Source organism: Brachyhypopomus gauderio, chromosome 4 (genome assembly GCF_052324685.1).
Source record: "Brachyhypopomus gauderio isolate BG-103 chromosome 4, BGAUD_0.2, whole genome shotgun sequence".
NCBI lineage: Eukaryota > Metazoa > Chordata > Actinopteri > Gymnotiformes > Hypopomidae > Brachyhypopomus > Brachyhypopomus gauderio.
In genome coordinates, this window is record NC_135214.1 from 4087538 (window position 1) to 4098907 (window position 11370).

Consider the following 11370-nt stretch of genomic DNA (forward strand, 5'->3'; position numbering starts at 1 on the left):
TGTGTTCAGTGTTTCAAATGACCTCTGGGAAGGAAGAGGAGGTCACAGTGGGACTGAATGAATCTGCAGGAACGGCATGGCCCTACAGAGCGTCTCCAGCATCTTATTCATACTGCATGCAGACCTGCTCGGGCGGTAAAAGGGGCCCTGTGCCTGGTATTACAGGTGCCCAATAGCACCATCAGACCTGCTCGGGCGGTAAAAGGGGCCCTGTGCCTGGTATTACAGGTGCCCAATAGCACCATCAGACCTGCTCGGGCGGTAAAAGGGGCCCTGTGCCTGGTATTACAGGTGCCCAATAGCACCATCAGACCTGCTCGGGCGGTAAAAGGGGCCCTGTGCCTGGTATTACAGGTGCCCAATAGCACCATCAGACCTGCTCGGGCGGTAAAAGGGGCCCTGTGCCTGGTATTACAGGTGCCCAATAGCACCATCAGACCTGCTCGGGCGGTAAAAGGGGCCCTGTGCCTGGTATTACAGGTGCCCAATAGCACCATCAGACCTGCTCGGGCGGTAAAAGGGGCCCTGTACCTGGTATTACAGGTGCCCAATAACACCATCAGCACACTCTAGCAAGACCTGCTTGTCTCTGCCTGAAAGCTGCTCCTTGGTAGTAGGTGGTCATTTCAGTATAATAATGACCCAAAGCGCACCATGAAATCAACATGGGATGGTCTGTTTGTGGGCTAGATTGACAGCTATTTTTAACTTCAAAAGGACCCGTGAAACAGTTTTGTGTACAGTTTTGTTCATGTCATGAGCACATTATCTAACTGAAGTCTGGAACTGAATAGGAAATTGTCAATGCATAAAATATGTATGTAATTTTAAAGGCTATGTAATAAATAATGATCTTTTTTATTTTGACTGCTATGTTCAACACCAAAGTGCTATCAGTGCACTAGTGACACTGGGTAGTGTTTTCTCAGGGATCACCACAGCACACTACACCATTAAGGCACATGTCTGTGAACATGATCATAACTGGCATTACAATCTGAGAGATGAGGAAGGAAGAGACATAAAAGAGAAACACACATAAATGGAACAAGTTCACCTGACTTATTAAAATAAGGCTGAATTCAAGCTACTGTTTTCAGACTGAATATATAAAGTAGCATAGCACTCCGTAAATGTCACAATAGCTTCAATTCTTCAAAGACTCTTATTTTGTCTTATGATCCATAACACTGTATTTGGATATAGAGGTAATCTCTCCCTCTTTCTCTCTCTATTCTTTCTGAATTTGACCTGTTGCTAGGTAACCCTGGGTCACATCTGGGATCTTATTCACATCCTCTCTCTCTCTCTCTCTCTCTCTCCATCTCTCTCTCCTGTTATCAGAGAGATGGACTGTAATTTATTAGTTCGATACAGGCGTGAGCGGCATTATTCAGAGGTACGCCACTCGCGCCCCTCGTTTGGAAGTCACACCCCATCCCATTTCCGGCACATTCCTTTTGCCATTTCCGAGGCATTCTTCTTTAAATTGACAATCTAAGGTGGCACAGCGACCACCTGAGCCGGATCTCTGAATATTCAGCTGGGAACCAACGCATGGCAAGCAGAAACATGGCGTTGAGTCCTGCACCACCAGGAGCTCTGCCATGCCACTTCATCCCAAGTCTGTCAAGACAGATCAGGTTCCCGTCATGTAAGAGGGCGTAAGCCGCCTAGGTAATCAACAGTAACTACTTACATAACAGACGTTGTTTTTCCTGGAATATCTAGCTATCGCTCTGCCAAGTGGATGCAATCATAGGCAGAGATTGGGTGGATAATACCAGGTTCATTCTCAACGTGCTGCTATGAAGCGACAAGAGCCAGCTTTTGCTATAACTGCCTATAACTCATACATATACACTCTCTCTCTCTCTCTCTCTCTCTCTCTCTCTCACACACACACACACACACACACACACACACACACACAAGAGCACAAGAATAGAAGTGCAATATGCACTGCATAATTTAATTTATAAACATACAATTCAGAGCAGATGGGCTTCCATCCTGATTGTTGCAAATGTGTGTGTGCATGTGTGTGTGTGTTATATGTGAGAGGGTACAGCTCATATTGGAGAATTCCCACACCTGCCCCGTTTGCTCTCAAATCTCAGTTTAACTCACAGTCACAACAGAATACTTATAAATGTTTCCTATTCCAATTTTGAATGATATTTGATTCATCAATCACAGATGCTGCTGGAATGGAAGAAGGCCTGTTTAGTTTTCTGAAGAATGTTCCAAGTGAGTTTCTTTTTCCGGCTTACCAAAACTGATTCTTAAGAGTACCTGCAGTTTTCAAATCACAAGCCCTTAAACATTTATAGCCTTAAACCTCTTAAAGACGTTCAACTTAAATGTAAGTAAGTAAATAAATAAATAGATGCATAAACACCAAGTTTCTGTAATGTTTTGTGCTAAATTGCCATCCGGTATTCCACAGAAATTCGTTCCATAATCCCGCGGACTGATATTGTGATTAAAGCAAAAGACAAATGAAAACAATCACACCTGCATTTGCGCGCGAGCAACATGCACGATGCCGTAGGGACCCGTAAAATGGACTCCCTGTTAACCCCACGGCAATTACGCACCATCTGCTCAACTCGTTGTTGTGCCTGACTATTTTGTTTCTCGGATTGTTAATGTAGAATTAAGCGCCGTAAATTGACGTAATCCATGAAAAATTGTGATTGACAGGCGAAAAAATTTATCAAATGACTGCAGAGGAAGGTCGTGCTTTGAGGACCGGAGCCAGTCTATCGTCTTGAGACCTACCGCTCAACCCGTGAAACAGACAGAGTTGTCAATAATTCTTCTAACACTGTTTGCACTGTGAGGGGGTATTGTTAACTCCCCGTCTCTTCTTGGCCGAGGAGAACATCTGGACTGATATAGAAAAAACACCCACACTAATCTGTAGGCTTCCAGATTAATATTATATAGGGTAATAACAAAAATAAATCTTTGTAAATGGGAAGTAGAGCGCGCATCTGTTTCATTTGAAAATATGCTAATTTAACTAATGGGTTCTGGGTCTGAAATGGTCATATATCATTTATGCTAAACACCTAGCTAATTGTTCAGTGAAAAGGTTTATAAAATCAAGCCTACTTTAAATACGTAATACGAAGTCTTTGGTAACAAAGTTTAAAGATCAGTGATAGTGACACATGTTTCCAGTGTTGCTTGTTCTGTAAACAAGACAGTTGTGTCAAAACGTCTTCGGATCCATCAGCGCTATCTTTTATATTACACAAACTATAGACTTCAGTATAACGCTGAAAAATCCAACCCATGATTTTAATCTTCAGTCTTCTTCTTGTCATTTTAGAGTATGATGCTATTAAAATTAACATTTCAGCACCTGAAGTGATTGTTGTAAACGCAGATTGTTTTTACGATTCTTGTTCCTTAATTACTAACAAGTCACCACGGTGGAGCTTCTGTCCAGAAATATAGGTCTATTTCTGTAATAAATCATTTTTGGCATTTTAGAAGCGTGAACACCGTTTATTTGGGTGATACTGGCCACTGTCTGATCTGCAGGACAGAAACGTAAAAACGGTCGATGGCAAAAAGTGGCCGCAAATGAATAACACACAAAAACATGCAGTTCATCGTCTATAGGCGGGCCCTAAATGAGGCGGGGTGTGAGACACATCATTTTGTGAATTAGACCAACGAATACTTCAGCATATATGCATATACTGCTGTGCCAAATAAACATATTACAAAAGACATTGCCAAACATCAACTACAACTGCATCCAATGATTCCGAGGTGGTAAAATGGATTAAGGGGGCAAAACGGAGACAATAGTTTTAAAAAGGCAAGCTGCAAAGATGAGACGCACGCTTGTTGTTGTTGTTGTTGTTGTGTTTTCTCTCTGTTGTTTGAGCGCGTTTAGTGTCGCATCTGTTGCGTTTAGTGTCGCAACACGTCCTGTGTTTGGTTGGTAGCGTGTACATATTTCAAACGAACAGCACGATCATTAGGTGCACCAAATCGAAAGGTAGCGTTCACACTTACTCTAACGTTTAATCCAACTACAACAACCAGGTCTGAATACACAGTTTATTGTATTCAGAGTTCATTATGAAATTGAGAAATTAATGTATAAACTCTTCAGTGGAGATTTGTATCTCCTTCCACTGCATTGAAAACATTATTTATGTTACAAATATTTTTTGTGTGTCTAATCTGTTACTGTAAACCCAAACAAAACTAATATTCTACTTTTTCTATTTCTTACTTTCTCTAAACCAACTTGTAATGTGGTCTTCTTTGTTTTCGTGCTGGTGAGATGATATCATATTGTGTGATTTGTATAATTATGACACATATAGACCAGGGGTTGCTGTGAAGCTAAAGTTCCTTCATGGAATACTGAGAACATGAACGTGCCAAAAAGATGTGGAGTTCTTAGTGGAGGTGGTGTTTTTGGTGGTCTTTGTAGATGTGGTGTTTTTGGTATTCTTAGTGGAGGTGGTGTTTTTGGTGGTCTTTGTAGATGTGGTGTTTTTGGTATTCTTAGTGGAGGTGGTGTTTTTGGTGGTCTTTGTAGATGTGGTGTTTTTGGTATTCTTAGTGGAGGTGGTGTTTTTGGTGGTCTTTGCAGATGTGGTGTTTTTGGTATTCTTAGTGGAGGTGGTGTTTTTGGTGGTATTTGTGGATGTGGTGTTTTTGGTATTCTTAGTGGAGGTGGTGTTTTGGTGGTCTTTGCAGATGTGGTGTTTTTGGTATTCTTAGTGGAGATGGTGTTTTTGGTGGTCTTTGTAGATGTGGTGTTTTTGGTATTCTTAGTAGAGGTGGTGTTTTTGGTGGTATTTGTGGATGTGGTGTTTTTGGTATTCTTAGTGGAGGTGGTGTTTTTGGTGGTATTTGTGGATGTGGTGTTTTTGGTATTCTTAGTGGAGGTGGTGTTTTTGGTGGTATTTGTGGATGTGGTGTTTTTGGTATTCTTAGTGGAGGTGGTGTTTTTGGTGGTATTTGTGGATGTGGTGTTTTTGGTATTCTTAGTGGAGGTGGTGTTTTTGGTGGTCTTGGCGTTTTCTTTGTGGAGATGGTGTTCTTGACTGAGTTGGTGTTCTTTGCTGAGAAGTCAATTCTTTCATTTATTTAGTTTATGTTCAGTCTTTTGGTTTATGTGCAAACACAGTGACAAAATGGGCATAAAAGAGTTTCCTTCACTAATCTTACTAACCCTTGTCACGATATCATTCTGCCCCTGCAGTTCATATTATCTTTCCTGTTATTTTGTATGTTATCTTTACATTATAGCCATTCTAATAGCTATCCTAGCCTGGTCTAAATAAAAAATAAGTAAATAAAAAATATAAATGATTATAAGTATTATAAAAATAAAAAAATACTTATTTTTATTTTAGTTCAGTGTAAACTAGAGTTAATGCCTCCCTCTTCAAATTAGAACGTATATATTTTGGTTTATGTAGATCAGTTGGGGACTATTTAAAATGCACAGTTTCTCTGCATAAGAGTGAGTGTGGTAGATGTAAAAAACGCAGTGCAATATCGTGTTCATGTATTATGGGGGATATTTTTGTCATTCCCTTACATGTACATGTATCTTGTAAATATTTTGTGCTGTAATTTTTTCCTTTGTTATTTTGGTAATGATATTTTTGAAGGTGGCACTTTCTTTCACACAATAAACACATGATGTGCTGCTGTGGTATATTCATTGTCAAGTAGAACACATCTACCCTCACAAGTAACAAGGTGTGACACACACACACACACACACACACACACACACACACACACACACACACACACACACACACATACCAATTAATATATTTTAATTTCAATTCCTGACCATGATTGAATCTGATTGATTCAGATTCTCTTTAGTATACAGCAGCCATCCCTTGCCACCATGATAACATACCATAGCTGCTGCATATAGTCTAACCCAGGGATGTCAAAGTCAAATGCACCGAGGGCCAAAAAACCAAATTTGCTACAAGCCGAGGGCCGGACTGGTTCAATGTTTATTAAAACATTGAAATGATTGCACATAGCCTATTGAACCAAGACCTAACACAGTGTTTATTATTTAATGCTTAAATGAATAAAGCAATACTTTCTTATGGATCTGTCAGTAATTTCAAGTGAAAACATTTTTCAACAAGCAAACAGATAAAAACAAACTTCCTTCAAAGAAAACATGTCCTGTACATTAAATGAATAAAGTAATAAAGGTTTGAAAAGTGCTGGAATTTAGGCTAAAGTACTTGAAAATGCTTGAAATTGTAACTACTTCGTTTCACAACAAATATCTGTCTGACTGAACAGTTAACAAATACGAGCCTCTTGTAATTCCAGGACGAAACATGAGAGAACGTGAAGACGTTAAGATTGGGCGTTTTGAAAATAAACAACCATTAAATAATGTGAATAAAAGCGAATTATGTCGAATCATTTCGAATATATGTATAAAAATTTAACTTAATTAAGTTTAACGTGCTGGTGTGCACAACGTTACAAAATTCGAGAGGTGCACGACCTCGCGAATCGACAGCGCGCGACGCCCTCGCCCACGGGCGGAGCCACTGCGATTACGTCATTTTCGCCGAGCGGACCTTTGCCGCTTGTGTGCGCTGCAGTGACTTCGCGGGCTACCGTTGCATTGTGGGGAATGTAGTGTTTGTGCGTGCAAAACACCAGCGGGCGGCTGTGGCCTGCGGGCCGGTTCTAATAGTAATTAAATATCATCCAGGGGGCCATAGATAATCAATTCGCGGGCCGGATCTGGCCCGCGGGCCTTGACTTTGACATATGTGGTCTAACCTGAGGAATCCTCAGGTAGTTGAAGTCAATTACAAGCATTAGACACAACACTGCAGCAAGAGAATGTAAGTGTTACAGCAGTTACACAGCACATCATGAAGCAGGATGCATGTCATCTGTTTCAGTTACGCAGTCTGTGTTCCATGCTGTTCCATTGTTTTTTTAATCATTCGATATTACTGTCTTGATTGTTTTTGTACCTTTTTCAATTAAAAATCATTAATGTTAATTGTTTATTAGACACTGTATCCCTAATGCACTGCCTTTCACACAATGTTAATATTTTCAGAAATATTATCAACACTATATCTCCTATTGATAAGGAGATTTGCTTATAAAGATTTAATATACTGATTCCCTTGTCATTCATAACCTTGATAAGATTGTAGATATTATTCTCCAGGGGAGACGTCAATAGTTCGTTTTTCCTAGGAAGACTTGAATGGCCTGATTGCTCAGACTCTCACAAACTTGTATATTAACCTACAGTAGGCGCTGGTCCTGAAACGGTATCTTTGCTGCCACCTAGTGGCCACCTAGTAGAAACGGTTGCTTGGCTATTGACATTAATCTACAGCCACACTTGTCCTTCTCTTCTTCTAAGGACAGTTCAATAGCCTAAAACACAAGCATTATAAGGGCTTGTTACATAAAAGAAGAACCTTGCTTCTCTCTCTTCATGCACCTTTTACACTCCATCTGTCACTGCTTTTCTTTGATCTCTTTCCCTCCTCCCTCCTCTTCTCCACCATCCCCCTCCCCTCTCTCCCCATCTGGCTCCTCCTCCTCCTCCTCCTCCTCCTCCTCTGGCTCCACCTCCTTCTCCTCCCCCTCTCCGTCCCCGCCCTCCCTCTTCCTCTCGGCGTCGTTCTCCACGTCACTGCCGGCCCCCTCGGCCACGATGCCCTCCCAGCCCTGGGTCTGCATCTCCAGCCGAGCCACGCGTCTCGTCATCTTGCGCGCGCTGGACTCCAGCTCGGCCACCAGGCGCGCCAGCTTGGTCTGCAGGACCTCCAGGCCGTCCTCCAGGCGTGTCACCTTGTCCTCCGTCTTCTCCACCTCCTCCTCGCCGTCCTCCGTAGTCTCCAGCATGCCCATCTTGGTGAGGATCTGCCGGCCCTTCTCCTCCAGGAGACGCTTGGCGGCCGGGAACTCGGACAGCGTGTCGGTCAGGTCCTCCTTGGACAGGCTGAAGAGGTCGGAGTGGCCTATGCTCCGGATGTTGGCGGTACGCCGGTTGCCAGATTTGTTGCCTGGATGGGGTCAAAGGTGGAATGGGGTTGTGGAGGTGTGTGACACAGGTGTGAATGTGAGGAAATATCGCTCTGTTAGAATGAGACACTGTAGAGGGTTTTCCATCCACCGAGTTTTTGCGCATTTTGAAAATGCGCATGAAAAAAACTGGATGGAAAAAGACCAAAATTCGAAAAAAGCCCCAAATATCGCAAAAAGATTTTTACGCTAGGAGGAGGTGGAAAAGTTAGACTATCGCATCGCCAAAATTCGGAAAAACTGGATGTAAAAATGGCAAATGCATACAAAAACAGTTCTGGAGAGAGCAAAAATTGAATTTAACTTCTCCATGTATAGAAAAGAAAAAGAAAAAAATGTTTCAAAACCTCAACGTGCAAAAATGCGTAACTGCCAGATGGACGTAAAACCACTATTGTTTGGCGTCCTCTCACGTGATCTAAAGTTTATTCGCATAACTGTAATGAATGGAAACGAGGCTTAATTCGCATTTTTTTCTGCCGAAACTTGGAAATTGCGCATTATTTTTTCGAAAGGTTTGGATGGAAACCCGGCTAATGATTGGTAGCATAGGTATATATAGTTCATTTAAGGTAGCCCAGATTTGGTTCTTTTAAGGTAGCACAGAAATGTGTGAATGCTGTGCCAGATGTTTGTACCTTTGATGTTCAGGATACTGATCTCTCCGAAGAAGTTCCCATCACACAGAACAGCGAACTGGGTGACTCCATCATCTGCCACCACAGCCAGCTTCCCTTCCTTGATGATGTACATCTCGTGCCCCACGTCACCTTTACGGCACACGTACTCCCCGGGGCTGTACACCTGCATGGGGGGGTTTTGGGAGTTCAAATCTCACATATCATTAATCTCTGACCTCTGACCTGTGAGTGCCGTCTGACCTGTGGGGTGAGCTTGAGCACCAGTTCCTCCAGCAGGCTGCTCTCACAGTTCTGGAAGATGGTGACCTTAGAGAGGGTGGGCAGGTGGACGCTCACAGCGATGGCCGTCTGCAGTGTTACGGGCAGCTGCTGAAGGATCTCGTTCTCCCTGGTGATCTTTCTGTTTGGTGACATGAGATCGCCGGTTACCTGGGATTAGCATTAATGCTAAAAATACAGCAGTTTATTAAGGTGAATAGTGTTTCAGTGATATGAGCTGTTGTAGGAAGTTATGGCTCAGAAAGTAAGAATCCTCTTTAAAATGATTCAGCTAAATGATTCAAAATCATTTCAGGAACTTGACTGGGTCAACTTAAACACCTCTGATTAAGCAACTAAAGACAAACTGAACAACGGCACTTAAGTGAAATTAAGGCGTACGACCTACTTGTTAATGTGCAGGTGTTGGTACCAGCTGTTGACCCGGTCCTGCAACTCTTTGTTAACCCTGTGGCTGCGCAGGTACCCCTTCACCAGCTCGTGATTGGGGAAGAACACATTATCGCGGGTGCGCAGGTTCGTGATCACGTTCCCTACGTTCCCCACAACGGAGGCGAACACCAGCACGGCTATCAGCAGGTCCGCAATCATGAAGAGGTACTCTTCCTCTCGACACGGCTGGGGGGTGTCGCCCACCGTAGTCAGGATCAGAGTCGAAAACCAAAAGGAGTAGAAATATTGACGTCGCAAGGACGCAAACTCCGGGTCGGACATGTTGGGGTAGACCCATTCATCATCGCCAAATCCGATGTAGTTTGAGAGCGCGAAGTAAATGCATGCGTTCCAGTGGATGAGGATAAAAATGAGGATCATAAGTTGAGCGATGCGGAATATATTTGGGTAGGCAGTGCGGGTCTCCATGCGGTCCAAGGCCTCAGACAGGCGCGGCGACCGTAAGAAACGGTTGATTCGCACAAGTGGGGTGTGTAAGCCCAGCTTCAGGTACAGCAGATCTGTGGGTACCAGGGACGCCACGTCCCACAGGACGCGAGAAGAGGTCAAGTAGCACTTCTTCAGACGGGACCGGTCTCGCACCAGAATGCCCTGCTCCAGGAACGCTGTGAATAACCAAAATGCAAATCAAAACATGCTCTTCTTTCTCTCAATACCACGTTGTCTCTTCAGTACAGAAAGAAGCGAAGAAAGTGACGTGCACATGTGTAATCTCTGTATAAAAACCTAATAATACAAGTTATTCGTATATCTGACGTTGTTGCCGTTACGTACCAGTATTGACCTTGACGGCGATGTCAGCCACATAGATAAGATCGGAGATGTAGTCTAAGGTTAGCCAAACTTCCAGGTATGAGAGCTCAATCTCGTAAAAACAGGCCCTTTACAATGATGACAAGACGTTTAGATATACAAGAGGTTTAGACATGGCTTATGACGTTATGAACACTTTCAGAAAGCTTAAAATATGCTTTTATCTAGAAATCAAACTATTTTTGTAACCCTCGTGTGTTAATAGCCTACTTCGTAAATCAGTATGCTTCAACATTAAAATGCATTTCATTTTCGTCCTGAGCTTGGCACTGGTCTGTATTTATTGTCATCCTATGATGTCATGCACGGGTTGTCCTTTGCTTACCTGAGGATGATAATGACCCAGTTATAGATGATGGGAAATATCATGACCTGCAACCAGCCATAGTAAAACTCCCCAGATGGATCAATCACCCACTCTCCCCATCTGTGAGAGAAAGAAACAGAGGGGGGGGGGGGGGGGGGTCGTATCGAAATGAACAGCTTGCATACTGTTTGATTACAGAAAAAAGAAAGAAGACTTTTAACGTGCATTTAATTTTCACCGAGTCACTCTGTGCCCAATCTTTTCTCTTAAAGTGAAAATGTTCCTGATAAGTGTTAGAAATACCCACTTCACTTTGGGGGTCTCCCCCTTCGTCTGCTCTCCACGCGCCCCCTCCGCTTTCTGCTCGTGCACTTCGCCATCCTTCCGCAAGCGCTGCAAATTCACCGCCTTAGCCCAGCGATTCATGTGAACTTAGTGTCGGTGCTTCATTAAAGGCTAAACAAACTTAGTCTGTGGCTTCAGAAAATGTATGCGCATATTCCTCCGTCTGTAAATCCATCACTACGCGATATGCGTGGGATTTTCTTCTATTCTGAGACTCGGCGTGGCTACATATCTATCTGTCTTTCTATAATAACAGGCAAGGTGATTTTAGTTGCTGTAGCTACAGCTCCCTGGAGGGCCCATAGGTAAGCTGTTCCTTTCTGAGTTTAAATCAGTAGGGACAGTCACTGCCTCATAGTTAGTGCAGGTGGAGCATTCTCTATCAACACAGAAATATTTTGTAAGAGATTTCCAATGCAGCCATGCTAACTAACTTGG

The 11370-nt window shown here is 43.0% G+C and overlaps 1 protein-coding gene across 1 annotated transcript; it reads right to left on the reverse strand.

The window, feature by feature from the left end:
• Window positions 1–7524: 7524 nt before the first annotated feature.
• Window positions 7525–10694, reverse strand: cnga4 (cyclic nucleotide gated channel subunit alpha 4). Its single transcript, XM_077001142.1, has 6 exons — window positions 10606–10694; window positions 10242–10348; window positions 9403–10072; window positions 8976–9135; window positions 8733–8898; window positions 7525–8075 (listed from the first exon to the last, which is right to left on the reverse strand). The coding sequence occupies exons 1-6, from the start codon at window positions 10647–10649 to the stop codon at window positions 7525–7527; spliced, it is 1698 nt and encodes a 565-aa protein (XP_076857257.1). The 5' UTR covers window positions 10650–10694.
• Window positions 10695–11370: the final 676 nt, after the last annotated feature.